This window comes from Megalops cyprinoides, chromosome 1, assembly GCF_013368585.1.
Source record: "Megalops cyprinoides isolate fMegCyp1 chromosome 1, fMegCyp1.pri, whole genome shotgun sequence".
Lineage (NCBI taxonomy): Eukaryota > Metazoa > Chordata > Actinopteri > Elopiformes > Megalopidae > Megalops > Megalops cyprinoides.
The window spans coordinates 19934683-19955936 of NC_050583.1; the positions used below are offsets into that span (position 1 = coordinate 19934683).

Consider the following 21254-nt stretch of genomic DNA (forward strand, 5'->3'; position numbering starts at 1 on the left):
GCAACAGGCAGCATGCAGAGGAAGGAGCTCCCTGGGCCAGGGCCAGACTGATGACACGGCTAATGTGGGTAACCTGCACGCCGCACCTTTTGGTGCCTGCGTTTATTACTGCGCACCGTGAACGACTTACTTGCCAGGTTCAAACGCTGTCTACACACTGAAACACAGGCAGAGGTTACACATACACACACACACACAGCACAAAGTGGTCTAGAGAGAAGAAGAGGGAGGGGAAGAGAAAGAGGTGCGTTTGTGTGTGGAGGAGTGGGGAAGTGGGGAGTTCGCGTTGGTGGTGTGAGAGATTGACCTGTTTCTCAGCGCAGTACTTGCTGGGCAGTGGGGGCAAGGCGTAGTAGTGGTAGATGGAGCCTGACAGGTTGTCCATGAGGCTGAGCTCTCCCTCCAGCGAGCCCTGGATCACCAGGGACACTGAGTCAAACATGGCCCTCCTCTGGGACCCAGCATGCAGCAGGAGGGGGGGGGGGATGAGGGAGGGTGGCGTAAGTGGGAGGAGGACACAGGAAAGGCAGAAGGAGAGAGAGACAGGCGTGAGGAGAGAGGATTAAAGAAGGTTCGGTCAGAGGCCGGGAGAGCACAGGACACTCATAAAGAGACAGGAGAGATCAGCGTTTGGTTCAGGGTTTTTTTTTTCTTGTTTACAGCTGAGAGTTGCTTATCTCTTACATGTGACCTTTATCTGATCAGTTTCCAACACTCACCTTCCTGCTCTATCCAGACAGCACCGGGGCAAGAAAATGGTGTGCACATGCATCAAGAAGACAGGGCATGCTCAGGATCAAACACATTTCAAAAAGGAAAAACTGAGGAAAACTCATCGCTACGATACAGATTACCATATGTAATGCTGCTTGACTGAAACTGCCCATTCATTAATTTCAAACAGTATGTACAGGAAGCATCTCTCCTAACATATCCAAAAATAGCTTTGTCACTGATTGGAAAACACATCCTGCAAAGTTCCCCGCAGTTCTGTATGGGCGGTGTTAGCATTTGCAACTCTAATGCAATCCAAAAGGGGGCGCCATGATTCTACTGAAAAGCCAGTCTGTCCCACTCTAACAGCGGGAGAGCATATAATCTGGTTTTTGCATATTTTTTGGGAGAGGGGAGGGGGACAGCATCATATAATGGCTAGGAAGAACTTCATTTACTAAAAAAGGCGCAGTGCTCTGGAAATAGCCACACTTAAATGAAAAACAAGAAGATGAATCTCCGCTTTCCCATGGCACCAGCCTGACCTATGTGTGGTATTTTCTCTTCAGAACAAACTAGTCCCCATGTGACAACAACAGGATTTGTCTAGTAGAATTAGTAATAATAGCAATAATAATGATGATAATAATAATGATTCATTATTAGAAGCAACATCATCATCCTTGTAATCCTTATTATTATAATTTTAATCAGTGCAAAAGGTCAATAAGACAAGAGGAATTGTTCATGGCTCAGATGAGAACCCTGTGATTATGGCTCCTGTTCACAACACCATGGCCCTGTTTCAATGGCAGCTACTGTAAGTGCAACTTGGAGGATATTCTGAAAAAAATTCACCAGGACATGAGAGATTAATGTGCATACACAGCACCCCCCTCTCCTCTCATCTGCATAAAAATGGGCGGAGGCCAATCCTGGTCAAGTGGAAGTGCATATGGACGAGGGTAAAGAAGGGGACAGTAAATGATCTGAGCCATTAAAAAAAGATGCGTTGAAAGTCAGCCAAAGCTTGCTAATAACAAATGAGGATGATTCTGATAACAACAGCTTGACACTTTGAGGGATGAGGGCTGCAATCCCACCGCAGGCAGCGCGGTATGCGGCGGGACGCCCCTCTCAGCGAGCTGCCGTGCGGGTCACGTGACTCGCACGGCAACTCGCGGCCAGTTGAGCTCGGAACCGGGTAGGCAGCGCTCGCCGAACATCTGTCAGGATGCGACGCAGGTCTCCCCCACTGATCGAGCATCCGTTTACCCAGACAGCACAGCTGCCTGCCCGCATGAGGACCGTGTTTGTGGGGGCCGGGGCTTGCGGCTGGGGATATCACATGTTATTCTGTGTGAGCGCAAACGGACAGCTCTGGGGTAGCACTTGCGGAGCCACTTAAGTGCTGCATCCAATTGCTAGATCGTTTGCGCAAAAACAAAAAAGAAAAGGAATTGATGTGCCTTCGAATGAGTGATGCCTTGACAGCACTAGCTTCAAACCAAGTGTTTTGTGGCAAATTCCCTCACTGCACAAGAGTGGAAGAGCACGGCCATTCACGTGCAGTTTTGTGCTATTAAAACAGCTTAAGTGGCGAAGCTGTATATTGATAAAAATACTTTCAATTATGTTTTACATCCTATTTACTCTCTTTATACAATGGGTGCAAGCACATGCACTATGAGCTGCATGTATGATTGTGATTGTGTGGCTGTGTGTGGATGTACATTTTGTGTTTGTGTGTGCTTGCGCACGCACATGTGTGTGCGTGTGCTGTGTGTGTTTGTGTGTATGTGTTTGCATGCATGCATGTCTTTTTAACACTGCCTGCCTTGAGGCAGGTCGTATGTTGAGTGATGACCATAGCCGGTTCCAATGCTGTCCTCTGTCAGTCAGTTTGTTAGGAGCTGACAGCTGCTTGGAGATGCTCTGGCACAGCCACTGTGGGGGAGGGTGCTCTGCTCGTGCCTCTGTGAGACCTCGTGTTGTCATGTAGCACTGAACTCTGTGCAGCACTGATCCCCTCTATCATGGCTACACTCACCCAAACAGGCCATGACAAACTGACCAGGTGAAGGAGCAGCATCTTAATTGCATGACAAGAAAAAAATTGCGCCCCTCTTTTTTTACATGCGTTGTATGTGCACACCATTGTATGTAAATGCACAGTGAAAGAAACAGGATGATGTGTGTATCCGTGAGTATCCACCTGTTGCTGCAGAGACAGACAGGCTCTGGTAAGGACACTCACCATGAGCGGAGGCTCCAGGCAGAGAGGAGAATCTGCCTTTATGTGTGCTGAGTCTCTGGGGATGTCAGCAGGGGGGCTGGCTGGGGGGTTGGGTCTGTCTTGCAGCTCCCCGGACATCCAGGGAGGCCCCCCCGGACCAATCCCTTCGCCCAGGGCCAAGGGAGAGAGGGGCCCTCCCTCGCCCCCCATGGTCTGCAGCTCCATCTCGAGCTCCGCCTCCAGCTCCGCCTCCTCCTTGGCCTCCTTGTTGCTCTCCTCCAGGTGCTTCATGAGGACGGCGATGACCACGTTGACCAGCACGAACTGCGCCGTCAGCACGAAGGACACGAAGTAGATGGGCGACACCACGGTGTTGTAGCAGATGCCCGTGTCCTGGCCGCAGTCCCGCAGCGTGTCCTACAGAGAGAGGGGTTAGCCGCTGTCATGCGAGGTGACGGGAGGAGGGAGGGGGGTGCAGAGGGGAGGGGAACCGGACGGGACGGCCAGCGCCCGCAGCCTCACCTTCATGATGCCGTTCCAGTTGTCCCCCGTGGATACTCGGAACAGGAGGAGGAAGGCCATGCCGAAGTTTCTGAAGGTGGCGTAGCGACCCAGACCCTCGCACGGGTGGAGCTCATCACATACTGGGATAGCGAGTGGGAAAGAAACAGAGAGAAAGAGAGACTGGGTTGGAGGCAGTCAATTTTGAGTGTGCGTGCATGCATGTTTGTGCGCTTGTGTGTTTGTGCGTCTGTGTGTCTGTGTGAGAGTGTGTGTGAGAGAAAACTGCCCCCTCTCTGCAGGCTGGTATGAGCTGAGTGGAAGTCACAGAGACTCCTGCTCTCAGACTGTGAATGGGATGTTCAGCCTCAGACATATTGACACTATACTGCCCTCTAGCAGGGCCTGGGAGTACTGCCTCATCAGTGAGGGGAAGGAGAGAGTGAAAAGAGATGAGGATACAGAGAGAGACAGAAAATAGATATGGAGAAAGAGATGAGAAGGGGAGGGAAAGGAGGAGAGAGAGAGAAAGCTATCATTTACCCCTTCAGCTAAATTGAAATGAAAGTGTAATATCAATAAAGGCTCTCCTGGGAGTGGTGTGACATGTAACTAACCCCTACCACACACTTTAACAACAGCTCAGATCACATCTAGAGCTTGAATGCTGACATTCTCATTGTGGATTTACCCTCCGTCACCCTCACTTTAGTCCCCTTCAGAGAGAGACTGGGTAGGGGCATTGAGGCTGGCTGCCTCCTCCCCCACTGGCCCAGTGTCCCGTTCTAGAGGGCCCCCTTGCTGGCCCTGCAGCTGGCTGCTGCAGGCCCCCTACCATGCTCAGCCCTTGAGTGAATTTACATCTTAGGTCTATGGTCACAAAAACACAGAGCTTTCAAGTGAAAATCTAATCAGCGCAGTGAAGTAATGATCTCTTTAAGGACCAAAAGTAATTTCAAAGCCGCAATTAGAGAAATCAATGAATTAGTTTAACAAAAGGGTTCATGTAAGTAATTTAGAGTTTAAATGGAACAAAAGCTAGAGGATAAAACCATCTTGAGCATCACTTGTCCCTGAGTGGCTATTAGTGGGTGTGTGTATGTGTATGTAAGTGTCTGTGCATATGGTATTACTGTGTGCACTGTACTAGTGTCTGTGCATTAGGTACCACTGTGTGGGCATAAGTGTGTGTGTGTGTGTGTGTGTGTGTGTGCCTGTCTGTGTGTGTGTTTGTGTATGTGTGCGTGTGTGTGTGTATGTATGTCTACATATTGTATGTGCCTGCGTGCAACTGTGTGTGTATTTGCATCTGTGTGTGTGTGTGTTTGAGGTATCTTACTCAGGTCACCGAATAGCTCCACTCCCAGTGCGGCGAAGATGAAGAACAGCAGCATGAAGAGAAGTCCCAGATTCCCCACCTGCAGAGAGAGGGAGAGGAGAGAGGGGGATAGAGAGGGAAAGAAGAATGGAGGGTACTCAGAATAGGTACAGCTTGGGGATGTGCAGTATAAAAAGATAATCTATCCTCTGCCCCAAAATGTTTCACTGTTATCCTTGTTAATTATGCACATATCCAGAGCCTCTTACAAGACTTACAAGAATTAACATCATACCCCCTGGCTCACAATGTACTCAGATCAGAAATCCTCCGCTGCTTGCAGCTCTGGCTGATACGATCTCGGCGAGCTTGTGATAATCTTTATGTTTTGGCTTTGTTATCAGTGCTCTGTGTGAGTGTGCTTCTCCCTGTCCCCAGAGAACGGGGAATGTAAATGAGGCCTCTGGAAAACACAGGCTCCTGAGAGCGGTGAGGAATGATGGGGTTCACTGAGGACTGGGCTGCTACCCCAGAAACATTATTGAAAGGAGGGAGATAAGGCCGCAGCAGAAAAAAAACAATCCGTCATGCTGTACATAAAGAGTTGATGAGCAGAAAGCCATACTGTGCTGCGTGCAGGGAGTGTGGGTGGAGGTGGGCACTTACCTGAGGTAGGGCCTGAATCACAGTGTCCAGCAGAGCCCTCATTCCTACTGCCATCTTCAGCAGCTTCAGCACTGTGGGGAAAACAGGCAGGCAGACGGCAGACAGACACTCAGCACAGGCCAATCGCAGGCACAAAGTCAGGTTTGATTTCAGAGCCAGTGGATAAACACATCAGCGTGACAGCTCTGTGTCTGCAGAGGTGTCCCTAAATGGACACGCCCTCCCCACCTTCGAAATCCATCCTCCCCCCTTCTGAATTGAGACTGAAATCCACCCCTGTCACACAAAATTAACCTCGGGTGTCCCTGTGGAGCTGTTGCACAGGCTTCCTGACTGCTCAATGAGCTGCTTTGCCGTCCCGCAGAGAGAGAGACCCTGGTTCTCAGCACTCAGAGAGAGAGAGAGAGCATCTCTCGGTCCAAGTCACAAAAAGGGCCAGAGTTCAGGAGCACTTTCGCCTGTCACAGCTTTCCATTCACACGGTGACTGGAATGCCAGGGCTTAGATACGGGTTAATTCTGGATATGGTAATGGTCTCCGAACAACGCGTCCAATTCCATGGCAATTTTCGCGGGGCACAGAGAAGCCTGCGAGTGTTATTATTGGGGTCATGCTCTACACAGGAGGGTTTAATGATGTTGATGACAGAGCGATTCAGCCACCGAAGAGCAGCTTCTGAGGAATCACCGCTAATTGCCATCAGCAGAAGTTGAGGATGGGCATGACTTTAATTAAAGCAGCGTCTGTGTAACCCTGACAAACGAATGGGCCCGCGCGCACGGGAGGGTAGCCCTGAGCAGGTGTGTTTGCCCGGATGTCTCCGCCGAAGAAGTAATCAATACTGACTCCTGCAGCAGCTCTTTCATTACACACAGAGTAATCACCCTGAGCAGATGAGAAGCTTTGCTTTTTTCCATTTGTTCTTGCTTTTCTGGCGAAATTAATTTCTCATCACGGCCATCTGGACTTCTTTGTGCCTCTCTGCGGATGGTCTGACACCCTGAGATAAGGTAACAGTCATAATGACCGGCCTGATCCAACAGGCTTCGTGGGATGACACTACCATTTTGCAAAGACCAAGAAGGAGGCCTTGCTGTATGTGCTAAACAGGCCATAGAAGGGGGACAGAGGACAGAGGGTAGACAAGAAGGACTGAATGAGAGGGTGGAAACAGAGAGGTGAGGGGTGGGACTCACCGGTTCAGATTGCACCTCAATTCCTGGCCCCTGACACCTGCTACTTCTAGTTCTTGCTCTTTATTTTTATGTGTAGTATTGTGATGTGTTTTAGATTCTGTGATCCAGTGACTGATGTAGTATACTTGTCTTCCCTTGACTAGTCAGGTCACACAAGTTAACATTGGGAAGGGCTTGAACAGTGTTATGCTCACACTCACTGCACTGGGAGCGCTGTTAGCCTGGTCTGACGCTATTTCTCATTGAACTTGAATGGATACACTTATGTCCTATTGTGCTCGAAGATGCTCTGGATAAGAACATCTGCTAAATGAATGTAATGTAAAGTAATGTAATGGAAGAGATGGGGATCGACGCTCACCGCGGGCAATGCGTAGGACCCTCATGATGCGGATTATGGTGGGGTTGATCGGTAGGGAGGCATTGACTTCAATCTCCTCCAACGTGATGCCCATGATGGACAGCAGCACGATAGCCAGGTCCAGCTGGTTCCACCTGCCGGGGCAGCACATACAGGTAAGCTGACACTGTACCATAGTTCAAGATCCACCTTACACACAATGCTTCATATAAGACTATACCTTTGAGGATCGACACATACAAGATAATTTCAACAAAATTTGTGTAGATCTAGTATTATGATACATAATATATACAGTTCATGCACAACCTGCAGACCTTCTACTATATCTGTCAACCAGTATGTGATGTATACTTTAGTAAGGAATTTATAAGGGGTTAATGTCTGAGTATCTGCTCATTTTGACAATGTCTGCCAAACTGGACCACTGTTACAGATCCATGCATTTGCCCCGATCATTTTCTGTATTTGTGATCACCACCAGCACTTACAGTGCACGTGCTTTCCAATCACGAGGATGCTGTGCAATCTGGTTGTCAGAAGCAGACACACCTGGAGCCCTGCAGCTAATTTCTCAAACGTTTTCTGTTATAGTCCTCCCATTTTTTTCCAGCACTGCGCAGCTGCAGATAAGACTTCTTAAGGTGATCTTTCATTAGGCATGCAAGGCCAAATGGAGCACTGTCAAAGCGTTCTGCATGCAAAAACAAAACGAAGGTAATCTCGACATTCACTGCGCTCCAAGAGATTTCATTTGTCATATTCAAAATTCAGATTAATGCCAGCGGGTTCCCAGATAAGGTAAGTAAAAAGTAGCTCAGCCTTTTATAGATGCAGTTCTTAACAAGTCTCCTAACAAAATGTTGTAGGACTAACTGAACAATCATTCTAAATGGATAAATTGTTCATTGTAACTTCCTGTTCACTCGATCAGTAAGAGTAACAGTGAAAATGATGTTGTTGTCAATGCATTATAAGTCTGATGAGTCATAAAGACACAAAGTTATCGCAGAAGAGCAGATTTGGCAGAGGGACCTCACTATTATTTGTATGTTTACTATGTACAACGAAGAAGGAAATCAGCAATCTGATGGTAACTAACCCAGTTTCCAAATAGCAATATGTTAAATTTGTTTGAATGATTAAAACGCTCCTTATCACATGACCAAGAGTACTGTGTGGAGTATGTATGAAACAAACAAAATATGTTTAAAGTCACCTTAAACTTTAAAATAAAATAAAGACCCACAATAACAATGATGATGTATGTATTCAGGTACTCACAGATAAATCAATACTCTATAATTCTGCTCCATGCTGTGCATTATGAGCATTAACACTTAAGAGGACTATTACAATTCAGATCACATATGTCTGAAGATGCTTAATTTCCACTTGATGGAAAGGAGAGAACAGCAGTCACCTACAGCTGTAGCTGGAGAGGACAACCTGCGAAATTATTTACAACATGTTTATTCCTTACAAGTTAAACAGGCCCATTGGCATTCAATATTTATACACTGTTTCATAATCTAAACATTTACTTCCAAGCAGATGGGTGTGTTGCATTAATCATTCTGGTCCCTAACATTACCTTAAGATACACTGCACTTGTCCTCAGCATCAAACATCTGCGTTCAGTGAATAAGGGACTGTCCAAGGTCAGTTTTATAGGGGATGCATTTAAAAGCTGTTTCATTAGATATGTGATACAATTCAATTCAGCATGAATAGGGTAAGCCTTTAAACTCACCACAAAAGTTTTATATTCTATGGAAGGCAACCAGACATTGCACAGGTGTCTGAAGATCAAAGTGCAAATTTTAAAAGTGATTATACGGAACAGCTTGTCCCTGTATGTCCTATTTTGCTTTGAGTGGAATGGGAAACCAATTTAGAAACTTCACTCTCAGCCCAAGAAAGTCTTAAACCAACCATTGGTTCAGCTTTGTCCCATTGTCATAGTATTAACTACAAAACAGCACAAGAACAAACAATAACAATATAGATAATATTACAGTATGTGCACAATATTATGGAAAATATTCATTTTTAATATAAGAATACTGTAGGTTTTGACAGCAGATACTGAACAGAACTATTTCTGTTTCCTTAGTTTCCTTTTTTCATTGATAAGGTTAATACCACGATATACTACTTATGTCAAAACAATGGCTATAATGATGGGAGAGTTAGGCTTAGAGAACCCTAAAGTGGGTGGAGCTAATGCCTCATGTTTTCATTGAATGAATCATAATGTTTTGTGATTGAGAGCAAATTCTAGTTATTTATTCATAGCAGCCAACATATTGTAGCTCAATCCCCATATGGGGTCCATGAAGCGTTGCTTTTCCATTGCTAATATCCAACGGTGAAAAGTACACTATTGATGACAACAGCCTATTATTATGTACAGTACCAGTCAGAAGTTTGGACAAAACTGACTAACATAATGGGAAGCATGCATTCAAAGATGTTGGTCTAAAGGCTTATGCTTAAATGGTTGAAATGTGTTTCTTAGGCAAACATAAAGAGTGAAGTTGATACCTATGTATGAATTTATTTCCAAACAAAATTATTTTTAAAAAAAATATTTTATGGCTACTTTGAAGGAAATGTAAGATAGTTTTGATTTGTTTAACAAATTTCATTTGTGTTATTTCGTAGTTTTGATATGTTCACTATTATTCTAACATGTGGAAAATAGTAAAAATAAACCCTTCTGTGAGTAGATACATCCAAACCTTTGACTGGTACCGTGTATTAAAGAGAACATTGGGAATCGTTATGTGATCACTGAAAGCCACCCATCAAGACAGCACATATTAGAGATATTGGGTTATTTTCCTTACCCCTCTTAAAGGGAAGAACGAGCTTTCATCCCTGCAGAAATGTTTGATCCTGTCCTCTGACGCTGAGCTCTTACCTGTCTTTAAAAAATCTGCGGAACCCAAAGGCCACCAGCTTGAAGACGGACTCCAGGACGAAGATGATAGTGAAGATGTAGTTGCAGATCTTTAGAGCTTCGTCTAGCATCTACATAAGAGGTAGTTGGTGGGATTGAGAGGGAAAAAGGGAGAAAAACGTGGTCTGTTGATCTAGTCTTTTCTGTGGTTATCCTTGATATTGTGAGACATCCGTTCTTCTTAAAATAAAGGGGTTTCATGCATACTTAAGAATATATATTTAACATTATATATATTTAAAATCTAATGAATAGCTGTTTCAATAGAGTGATCTTATATTTATTTGAAAAAAATATGCATGTGCGTGCACACATACACACACACACACACACACACACACACACATACATGTGTGCACATGCATGCACAAAACATAACATTGTGTGTCTCTGACTTGGGGGAATGGGAGAATGAGATATTTAACACTGTTTATTCCTGTCTCTTGTCCTGTAGAGTAATGATGGAAAGGTTGATGGAGTTATTATAATATTAAAAAAAAAAATACAGAGACAGAGTCAGTCATTCGTTAACATTTCCAGTGTCTGTGCTGCCATGGCCCCCTGACTCTGTCTTTCCGTTCAGACACACAGTAATTAAGGCCTGACTGGCTCTGACGCTGCACCAAAAATCAATTGACTCTCTGGACTGAATTACCATGGATTACTTGAGGAGCAGGGCCAGCTAACGATCACTGCCGCTTTCCCAGGGAAAAAGTGTGGCATTTTCTAATTAAAATCGGAAGGTATTTATAGCCCCAGGTGAGGCTAAAGACCTCAATTAGTGACAGGCACAAACCTCTGGAAACCTGGACAGCTCTGAGGTTGAGACATGAGGTAAACAAGAGTGCCCCCACACAGAAACACCCAGGGAGACACCTTACGTAGCAATACATTTCCTACAAAGAAACACTATGATCCTTAATTGAATTTTCATTAAAAGGTGTTGATGGTGAGCAATAAATAAACAATACCTTACCTATATCCACTTGGGAAATAATGAACTGTAGAAATGGGGATGAGAAAAGGATGGAACTGTGTAGAGGAGAGTAATGTAGAGGCAGTTCTGTGTGGAGGATAGAGATGCGAAGAGGCCTGAATATCACAGGCATGTAGAGTTTGGGACTGTGTCGATTATAGGAACACGCATACCATAGACATAGGAATATGCAGAGGACAGGATTACAGAGGCAAGACTTTGTATAGGATAGTGATATAAAAATGAATGTATGTTATATGTATGTTATAGACATGCAGAGATCCTAAATTTCCATCGGGATTAATAAAGTATTTCCTATTCTTAAAGGTAACATAAATGTAAAGAAGAATATATGTTTCAGGTGTAGATCATAGGTATGTATAGATAGGACTGGAGAGAGGATAGAAATGTAAACATAGGAATGTATATGAAGTATGTGAATGTAGAGGGTTACTCTACTGTATGTAGGTCCTGTCTTTAATGCTGTCCTGTGTTTAATGGTGGTTCTGGGTGGCCCTGGGGTTCCCCTACCCACCTGAGAACTTAAACACTTGATTCAACTACAGGCTTAATTTAATCAATTTAACAACTTTTCCTAATTCTGATATTATTAGTCTTTCAAAGACAGCTGGAAAAATTGTTGGAGGGCAGCCATCCAAAACCAAGTCTGGACACCCCTGGTGTTGAGGAAGGGAGTGTAGAAATAAGGCTTTGTAGAATATGACACTGTGTAGGCTATGTGTGGACGTGAGAGTGTGTAGAGGATGTACATGTAAATATGAGAGCGTGTTAGAGCATGCAGATGCCACTTCAGAGAGTATGGGAGCACACAGAGGATGTGAGTATTGATATGGGAGTGTATGGGAGTGTACAGAGAATGCTAATGTAGATGTGGGTCTGTGTGGGGAGTGTGTAGAGATGGAAGTTTAGAGAGAATGAGAGTATGCAGATGGGAATTTAAAGAGAATGTTAGTGTGCAGATAGAGTTTTGAGAGGATGTGAGAGTGCAGTTGTTGGGAGTTTACAGGGTGTGCAGAGGACATGAGTGGGGAGAATATCAGAGGTACAGGGGTAAGACAGATGAGAGTAGAATGTTTCTCAGCGCATCTGTGTGTGCAATGGAAGCATGTGGCAGCTGAAACACTCACTCTGTCACTCCCCATCACACTCAAGCTGATCACTAATGAGGGCAATTTGAAAGCTGTCAGTTTGCGTGTTCTGAGTAAGCGGGGAATTTAGATTCTCTTTAGGACAGATTAATATAGCTGCAGGCTCAGTAGAGAGACTCCCCTTCTCCCCTGTCTCATCCTCCCCCCCACCCCCTTGGTTTCTCTCTCTCTCTTTCTCTCTCTCTCTCTCTCTCTCACTCTGAGACTACATCACTTGTCTGTCTTTGAGAGGTCATAAAACTGTCACTGCTTGGGGAAAATTCATTGCTCCCATTTTCATGTAAAAAGTGACCTTTAACAAACAAACAAACATGCGATAAATGCATTGCCTCGCTCCAAGGATTTACCGGATAACCACTCCACACAATCCCCGCCGCCTCTGGTGGCTCATTTGTTATATTTTTATGTCTCTCTTTTCTATATTCATACCTTTTCTTTGTTGCACTGTAAAATGTATAAAAATTCTTGTGTGGAGTCCCATAAGAGAGAGTTTTCTGTTGTTGTGCAAGAAACAATGTTGCAACACAGAGATTAACAAAAACTCAGCCAGAATAACAGGGGGCCATTGCTCCAGCCATAACATTTTCCCACACGCTAACCGACATCCCACTGAAGAGCCCTTCAGGGCAGAGTGCGGAGCCTCTACCTTTGACTGCTGGTAGTGCTCCATTGACATGGTGATGACGTTGAGGCCGATGACCACAGTGATGAAGAGGTCCAAGTAGTGACTGGTGCACATCTTGTGGATCAGCAGCCGGGTCGGGGAGTAGTCCGAGTAGTAGGGCTTACACTGTGCTTCTGCAGTGGGGAACCAGGGGGTTGGGGAGGGGGGGCAGAGAGTCAGACAGCAACATCCTCTCTTGCACATGCTGATGCTGCTCACCTCAGCACAGGGGATAGGAGCCGACGCACACACACACACACGCACACACATACAGAAAAAGACAGTCAGAGAGAGAGAGAGAGAGAGAGAGAGATGGATAGAAAGAGGGAGGAGAGAAAGGAAGACAGAGACAGAAAGAGAGAAAGAGAGAAAGAAGCAGGTAGACATGGGCAGCAATGCTTCCCCTCTGATGTGAAAAATAAGAAACAACAACCCAAGAAAGAAATAACAAAAAAAGATGTGGCACTTTCCATTACACCAATAGATGAGGTAGGAGTATATGGGAGAGCCAGTGTCCTCGCCAGCATCCAGCTGAGGTCACCATGCTCACCCTGGGCCTGCAGCACTGAGAGCTGGCTAGGGTTTGGCCTACTCTTGACGCACTGATGCGCTATAACCATAAATAATCTGACCAACAAGTACAGCAGATACGTCCTCAACAATTATTGGAATGGAGAGTTATTCAAATGACTCAAATAGAGAAAAAAACACTAATACAAGATCTACCTGAAGTAACGGGCACTCTGGGATGTGAGCACAGGAGGACACACAGAGAGCAATAAAACCTCCTTGAAAGATAACCTATCCAGCGTCCACTAACAGCCCAACCTTTTTTTCATTTCTTTCTTTGGGAAACACCAGAGAGGAGCAACAGTTTACTTATCTGCCATTCAAAAACAGAGAGAAAACAATGTTGTTGAATTATTTCCAGCTTCCTTGAAGAACAACAAAGGACAGTACAACACAGAACAAGGAAAAAAAAAAAAAACACAGTAAATTTCAATGAGTCCATTCATTATGTGAACTTTCCCCACCACACTTTAGACTGTGCGAGAGGAAGAAGGGAGAGGCAGTGCTGGCAGAGCAGTAGAGGCAGTGATGTGGGGGCTGCCAGCTTATCGCTGCAGGACACAGGCAAGGTTTAGGAGGCCTCTGTCACCCTATCAGCCCACAAAGACCTAGGACCGGACAGCATAGAGGACTAGCAGGTATCGTCTGAACGATTCCCCGTTGAAAGCAATTACGCCGTCTTTATGTAATTGCATCATATCGCCGCTTCCTCCTGGGCCTCTACCATGGGTTTCTGCCAGAGCTGACGTGTGTGAAGGAGACACACACTGTAATTGGACGGTTTTAAGTAAGCATACTTAAACAGGTATGTGCATGTTTTCGTGCACACACACACACACACACACACACACACACAATCTCTCTCTCTCTCTCTCTCTCTCCAGGGTGTGAAGAGCTCTAGGGGTATCAGTGTCCTGTGAATCCATTCTCTGATCCAAGCTTCACACAGCAACCTCCTCGGCACACCAGGTTGACCTAGGCAGATGGGGCAGGTAATCCTGTGTGATCAAGAGAGTTACACTGCTGTGTCTCTCCAGCAGTATCAGGGTGAGTGATGCCAGTGTAAGAGACTGAATTCAAACCTCATGCCAAACATCAGCGCAGCCTGTAATTCATGTGGATGCAGCGTGTGTGTGTGTGTGGCAAGCAAATACGTATACAAATATTTGAGTGCTCTGGTGTATGTGCTTATGGTGTTTTGTGTGGTTGTGGATGTGTATGCGTGTGTGTTGCCTTTGTATTGGGGATGGGTGGGGGAGGGGTCTGGGGAGCGCACAGGTATGTGGCGTGTCCGAGGTCACTGTGACATGGGGTCCCAGGACAGGATGCCAGCCAGACCACTCCTGTGGTTAATTACTAAAGGAATTCGGAGTGACATCTGGCTTTAATATAGCCTAATTGGAACCATGTTCCTTATGTTCTTAAATGTGCTGACTTGACATTAAATAGTTTTCATAATTCACAACTTATGAATCTGAGGCTTCCAAACTTGGCAAAATGTTGGCGGCTGTTCAGTGGGAGCACAAACTACGCACGCACAAACTCACACACACACACACATACACACACACACACACACACACACACATACCTTTGCACCTTTGTATTCTTTGCATGGTTAAAGATATTTCAAAAACAGCAGCCATACTTCTCTGAAGTCATAGATTTATCCAGCTCTCATGTGGCGAAGGTCCGAATGCTCCACTAAGCCCGATACTCCATTACACAGACAGATTCAAACCAGGGCACCGCATCCCGCTCCAGCTGTGTCGCGACTGGCCCTGTTTTGGCTCACAGGTGCACGGGTTTGGGTGGGTTGTGGGCCAAAGGGGGCAACCCCCACGTGATGTCACTTACTGTCTCCAACACTCCCTGCTCCCATCACCAATGCTACTGTTATTCTCTCCTCCTCTCCTTGGGGCTCATTTGATTAAAACAGCCTCCTCAGCTGGCTGATTATCAGAAAAAAAAAGCAATGCAAATTTCCCACGGAATTGGAGAGCGTATTTTAAACAACCACTGAGCAGGGCTGTTCCAAATGCTCAGCAGCAAACTACTGCATTTCAATTCAAGTAGAAGCGTTTGCTCACAGCAGTTGCACCGAATCAATATGCCTGAAAAAAAAAAAAAAAAAAACACTCGCAGAGGAAGAATAGAATAGACAGTGGGGTTACTGAGATTATCACCTTTAGAGTATTGCACTGTGACAGAATGAAGAGAATTCCCTCTATCCCTGACTCACACATCTCTCTCCTCCTCTCACAAAGATGACCAGAGTAACAGAGGGATATCCGCCAAATCACCGCCCCCCCCCGTGACATGAAGCCTAATTTTCCCAATAATCCCAATTGGAGAAAATGGGTCTGTCTTGCAGCTGTAATAGTATAACGTCATACCACGCCAGCGAATCAAGTGGGCAGCCAAACTGTCTTTACTGAGACTGAAGAGTCAAAAAAAAAAACTGAGAAAGACCTCATTGTTGATATAATCTGTGTTTAAAAAGAGAGGGGATTACATTGCTGTGGAAAGCACGCTAGCTGAGGGTAGCACACTTTCCGAGCCTCTCTCATCTCTGTCCCCACTGACCACACAGCGGCCAGATGCGAAAACACTCCCCAGCATGTCTGTCTCTCGGCGACCACTGGCTGGTGGCTCAGTGCAATAATCGGCTGGTGTAAAAGAAACGCAACTGGCCTGTCACATTTTGGCCTTCCCCACCCGCTGACATCCCTTCACATGCTGGTCATGCAACCCCCTCCCGGGAGCCCAGACCCACAGAGTCTCTCTGTGTGCATGCGGTCAGGGAGACATTTCATCCTGTACATTACCACCCTCCCCAGCCAGGGGCCCTGGAACTCCACTAAGCCAATTCACCCATTACAGAAGTAACTACTGTTATAGATCATTACATTATTTCTCCCGTTTGTGTGTATACAACCATAGCATGTTGTCCCATGTGTCTTTATGCATTTATAATTTAATACTTCTTGTATGGTTAGGGTAGACGTTCCAGGGCCCCTTTGAGAAAAGCATCCAAGATAAATGACAGGTCATTTCAGAGGGAGGAAAGGAGAAGTTTGTTAGTGAAGAAGGTGCACGTATCGGCTTGTACCTCGGGAGTTCGATCAGTTGGGAAATACAGACACAGTGTGATCCATCGTCATGTAACTACACACAACATCACAGACAGTGGTAAGGGGCGGTCAGTGTAAGGTTTATGTGCTCCATATATATTTGTGAAAGATGTGATGCTCACTGTACGTACGGAGACACGGTGAGGTTGCCAGCTGATGCAGCAACAGGGCCTCTGTCCTGGAGCATACGCAGCACCAGAGGGGAGCACAAGTGTATCAAACTGCAGGCCTTCCCTGTAACTATTTTGTTTTTATCAAGGCTGCACTGTGTTGCAAAGGCCTACGTCACTCCCCTCAAGAGATATGTACGGCACCATCACAGAGTCCTGTTCCTGTGTGTGCAATAATGGCTGAAGATGGGGTGTGGTTTGATCTTGATTGCTCATGGACAATCAACCAATCGATCTTACTCCCTGAACTGGGGGACTACTCTAAGTGGTGTCACAGGGGCTCTGAGTGGGGTGATGTTCTGGAGGGGTCTGTCACTGATCTGCATGGGCTGACTGCCCACAGCAGCAATGGCTAGCCTGAGTTGGGGGTGGTGATCCTGGGTGGGATTAAATGTCATGAGTGGGGTGAACTGTGGCCAGGGCCCGACAGAGACAGCTGAGAGGGCGCGAGACGCTGAGGCCTGGATGGTAACAATGTCTGTGAAAGGAAGAAATGGACAGGGGCCGTAAACCCAGCCGCATATGGCCCTTCCTCCTCTTCCTCCTCATTCTCCTCTTCCCCATCATCATCATGGGTTTGATCCTTTACTCTGTCGCTTAGAATGAAGGTGATCATTTCGTTCTTTTTGGTCGATTTGCTTTCTGTGAAGGTGCGGCTGGTTTTACGCCCCTGACCTTGCTAGTCAATGGCTTCACAGTAGAGTCAATATGTGCTGGACGCAGACAACACTGCAGCCTTCGTTTTGAGGGTAAAATGTTACAACCGGGATCGTTAAGATGTTTTTAAGTCCAGCATACATTGAGTCGAAGGCGATCTGTACAAAACAAGGAAAAACGAGAACAATCAAAAGAATTCTGTTGGATTTCCCAAATGCTCTGCCCTGTTAAACATCAATATTACGGGAGCAAACAAAATCAAATAAAAAGAGAACAGTGAAAATGAGCAACTGAGCGATTTGAGGAGTCCAGAAGAAAGAGGCAAAGAAAGAAAAAAAGGTGACATATTCCACAATGACAGGGCATGGTACGACACACATACACAACTCCACACAAACACAGACACAAACACAAAGACACACACACACAGACACTCACAAGGCATGCAGGTAAACATGGTAAAGAAACCACACACTTCTTTCTGAGTCTGACTTGAGCGAGATGGGCCGTCTGGAATGGAGACTGGATGGCAAAGGCAGGCGACTATGCAGCTGTGAGTGGAGGACGGGTCACAGGGCGAAAAGGAATGATGTTCTGATGTCAGAAGATAGAGACCAATGGGCTTTCAGCATCGCACCATTAAGGGAACCTACACGCTTCTCCATCAGTCTCTCTGTAAGCACGGCCTACTGATATTTGAAGTGCAATGATTACGTATGAGTGTATATTTCAATGCAGTGGTGACCTTTAGTTCTTTTCTGCTTGAAACAAAGAGACAGCAGCAGCATGGATCTCACGCAAGGCACCGCACATTGGCTTTCACCTTCAAGGAGCTTATGTTTCGACATTGGAGTATGCTCAGCTTGTTCTAACCACCCAGGCAGCAGTACATCTGTCTTACCAATGGTTCCTCTCATGTACCTGTCTTTATTCCCAGTTACCTCGCACTGCTGAAGAGCGTGATCTACATCCACGAAGCCAGCGACTGTTCAAAGTACCATCACAGAGGATTTTCTGCAACATACATATACACACATATATAGATGTACACACATATAAGTGTGCATGTGTGTGTGTGTGTGTGTGTGTGTGTGCGTGTGGGTGTGTGTGTCTATCTATACAAATGTATGTGTATATATAAATAATGAAGCACTATATATAATATAAAACACTTGCTACAGCCACCGTTTCATCCATAATAGGATTCATAGGCACCTTGTTCACCACACTTAACGGTGTTAACTACACCTACTGCATGAAACATTAATACTCTCAAATACGTCAGGAGCACTTCCTGCCAAAAGATATCCATCTGCTGATGAAGACGGCCCTCGCCTCTCGCATTTCGGGCTCATTTCTTATAGGAGCTGCCTCTCCCCCTCACTCTGTAACAGAGACAGCGCCGCCGAGCTAATGGCCTGCCGTTATTAATTACCTTTTCCAAACTGAGAAACATCAGAGGAAGAGAAAGAGGAAAAAGAGAGGAAAGTTTCGAGAAACCTGCTTCAATAAAGTGTGTGACCTAGAAAAAAAGACGAACGGATTGGCGCATCCTGCTGTATTTGTCAAATGACTGATCTCCACAATTACACAGTGGGGAGAGTTTCAGCATCCTTGCCCTAATCTCTTTGTTTCCTACTCTGCTGTGTTTGCCAACAGAAGGGTTTAACACTCTAATGCACAAACATCACTGTGTTTCCGCTTCAAACATGTGACTGACAACTGCAAAAGGATTAAAGAAAATTGCCATTTTACTATAATTGACGCTTCTCTCGAATCAACACTTAAAGTCAATATCTAGGCAGTTTTTCCTATTAAAACCAAATCTTGTGACCACCAACTCCACTATTTTCTACCATGTATTAATTATATTTCACTGATGATTTGGTGTGGAATTTGCTGTTCCACTTCATATACAATATAGTTATGCGACTGATTCAAAAGGTACGCATTGGACTATCAATGTATCAAACGAACAACAGAATGAGAGAGATGTATCTCTAGGGAAATGGGAGAGAGGACATTTAGTGGATTATGATATCATTATATATTTGGGTAAATTACTTTCTTTCCTTCTGAAATTTTAAGGCCATCTGTTCATTTTGTGAAGCCATCGTTCTTGGAGTTACATAAAGAATGCTGGTCGTCACTTTCACTTGCCGAGTGAAAAAAGAGAACAGTGCTTCTCACTGCCAGATTACATAAGCAACCGCGCCGCCTTCTGTTGCCAAAAGTAGAGGTTACACAGTATAATTTAATTTTCTCTCCCTGTCAGTTTGGCTCCGCACTGACTGGGTAAAGAGAAAGTATATTACATGTCCACCAACTGAGGACAAGAATAACCCTCTGTGCAGTACTAGGCCTCGGTCCTCTTATCATTACTCTGATACATGGTACCGTCTATCACAATCTGTCATGTATCATATTCTTACAGTGTGAGGGTGAACAGAGGCGACACTGAATTAGTTTTGCCATGGTTTGGCTGTATTTGAAGCTGACATCAATGGAGCTGCTCTGTCTAAGCCAGACTTTGGTAGCACTGGTTTTGGTCTTTGGGCAAAATGCTCTCCCTCTGTTTGGACCCAAAAAGATCCACATCTAAGTGTAGATGTTTGAGACCAACAGGTAAAGGTGGGGCCCTGTCCTACTCTGGCTCATACAGGCGAAGAGATCCACCTGGCCACCTGGGTGATTTCTAAAAAAAAAAAACGCTCCCAATCATGAAGGGGGATTCTTTGGCTCCTAGTAAATGAAAGGTGCCTGAAATGAGAATCCGGAGCCAGATCAATAAATGATGACTCAATTTGAAGTGCAAGGAGGACACAGGTAGGAAGAGAGAGGCAGATGGCTCCGGCTCCACTACCGAGTCAGATTATTAACCGGAAACCTTTGATCCCATGTGCAGGAAAGCTGCCGCCTCAATCAATGCAGGCGCCCTGACAGGAGGGAACAGAAGCTAACAGAGTGAGACAGACTGGCGGGTGGCCCTGCCGCTCCAAGCCCAAATGCAAAAACATGCAGAGTCGAACAGGAAAGGCTAATTAACACATTGTCTACTAGCAACTAATTAGCAACAAATCTTAGCCCATTGGCCCATTGACTGGAAAGCTGAAACAGCTCTCAGTCACTTGAGGTAATGTAAGATACAGCTCTTCTACCGTATATCTAATGAGAAGTTTTATGCTTCAGATTGTGCAAATTCAGCACCATCTCAGCGTCATTCCAAGCATCTACTTACAAAAGCAGTGTGATTCTGTGCATTTTCCAAAAGTCCAAATTCAACTTGGCTCAAGTTCTATCCTCCTGACGGTATCTGGCTGACGTTTGATTGGTACAGAAGGCCTCAACACTGACCCTGAAAGACTTGCCAACTGGTGGCATGCAAACACATAATGCACAGATGAACAGCTATGGGCTGAGGCCAGGACTGAAGGGACTGCAGTGCTCTGACATCAGGGCAGTCTGTGAGATGTCTCTATAGATGAAAAGATGACCACTTGCCTTTGTGGCTTGCCTCTCTGTCTTGTTCCTAAGGACAGTGGGATACTGACATGCACTGTTACTCTTGGGAACTGGGCCCCTGCATGTTGCCGGACATGGTGCTGTGGAAAAAGCTTTGCTCCAGAGGGGGCTAATGGCCAAGACTCAGAGGCATGGTAGGGCACTAAATGGCTCTGAGTTCCAGTAAATGAGGAGTTTCACACAAAGGGCTGGGGCAGAGAGTGAGATAGAGAGAGAGAAAGAGAGAGAGAGAGAGAGAGAGAGAGAGAGAGAGAGAAAGAAAGAATCGATCGGGGGGAAGCCCTTGCTGAGAGAAGCAGATAGAATTGTTCAGTCACAGCTGAAATGGGAACAGGCTGTCCTCTGTAGCTGTTTCAGTGAGGCAAATCATAGATAAGGAAGTCTGAATAAAATAACGGTATTCACTTCTGGCAATTTTTTCGGTACCCCTGCATG

The 21254-nt window shown here is 45.5% G+C and overlaps 1 protein-coding gene across 7 annotated transcripts in view; it reads right to left on the bottom strand.

Annotated features, from left to right (window-relative positions):
* The window catches only part of cacna1g (calcium channel, voltage-dependent, T type, alpha 1G subunit), a 106354-nt gene that overhangs the window by 7604 nt on the left and 77496 nt on the right, over nt 1-21254 (bottom strand). For 6 of the 7 annotated variants that reach the window (XM_036527666.1, XM_036527641.1, XM_036527658.1 and 3 more), the window contains 8 exons: nt 12749-12900; nt 9919-10028; nt 6993-7126; nt 5436-5506; nt 4791-4869; nt 3473-3594; nt 2972-3367; nt 308-451 (listed from right to left, as the gene is read on the bottom strand). In XM_036527666.1, the coding sequence (XP_036383559.1) occupies nt 308-451; nt 2972-3367; nt 3473-3594; nt 4791-4869; nt 5436-5506; nt 6993-7126; nt 9919-10028; nt 12749-12900 (1208 nt within the window). The remainder of the gene's footprint in view (nt 1-307; nt 452-2971; nt 3368-3472; nt 3595-4790; nt 4870-5435; nt 5507-6992; nt 7127-9918; nt 10029-12748; nt 12901-21254) is intronic. The other variant, XM_036527625.1, reaches the window with a different exon arrangement.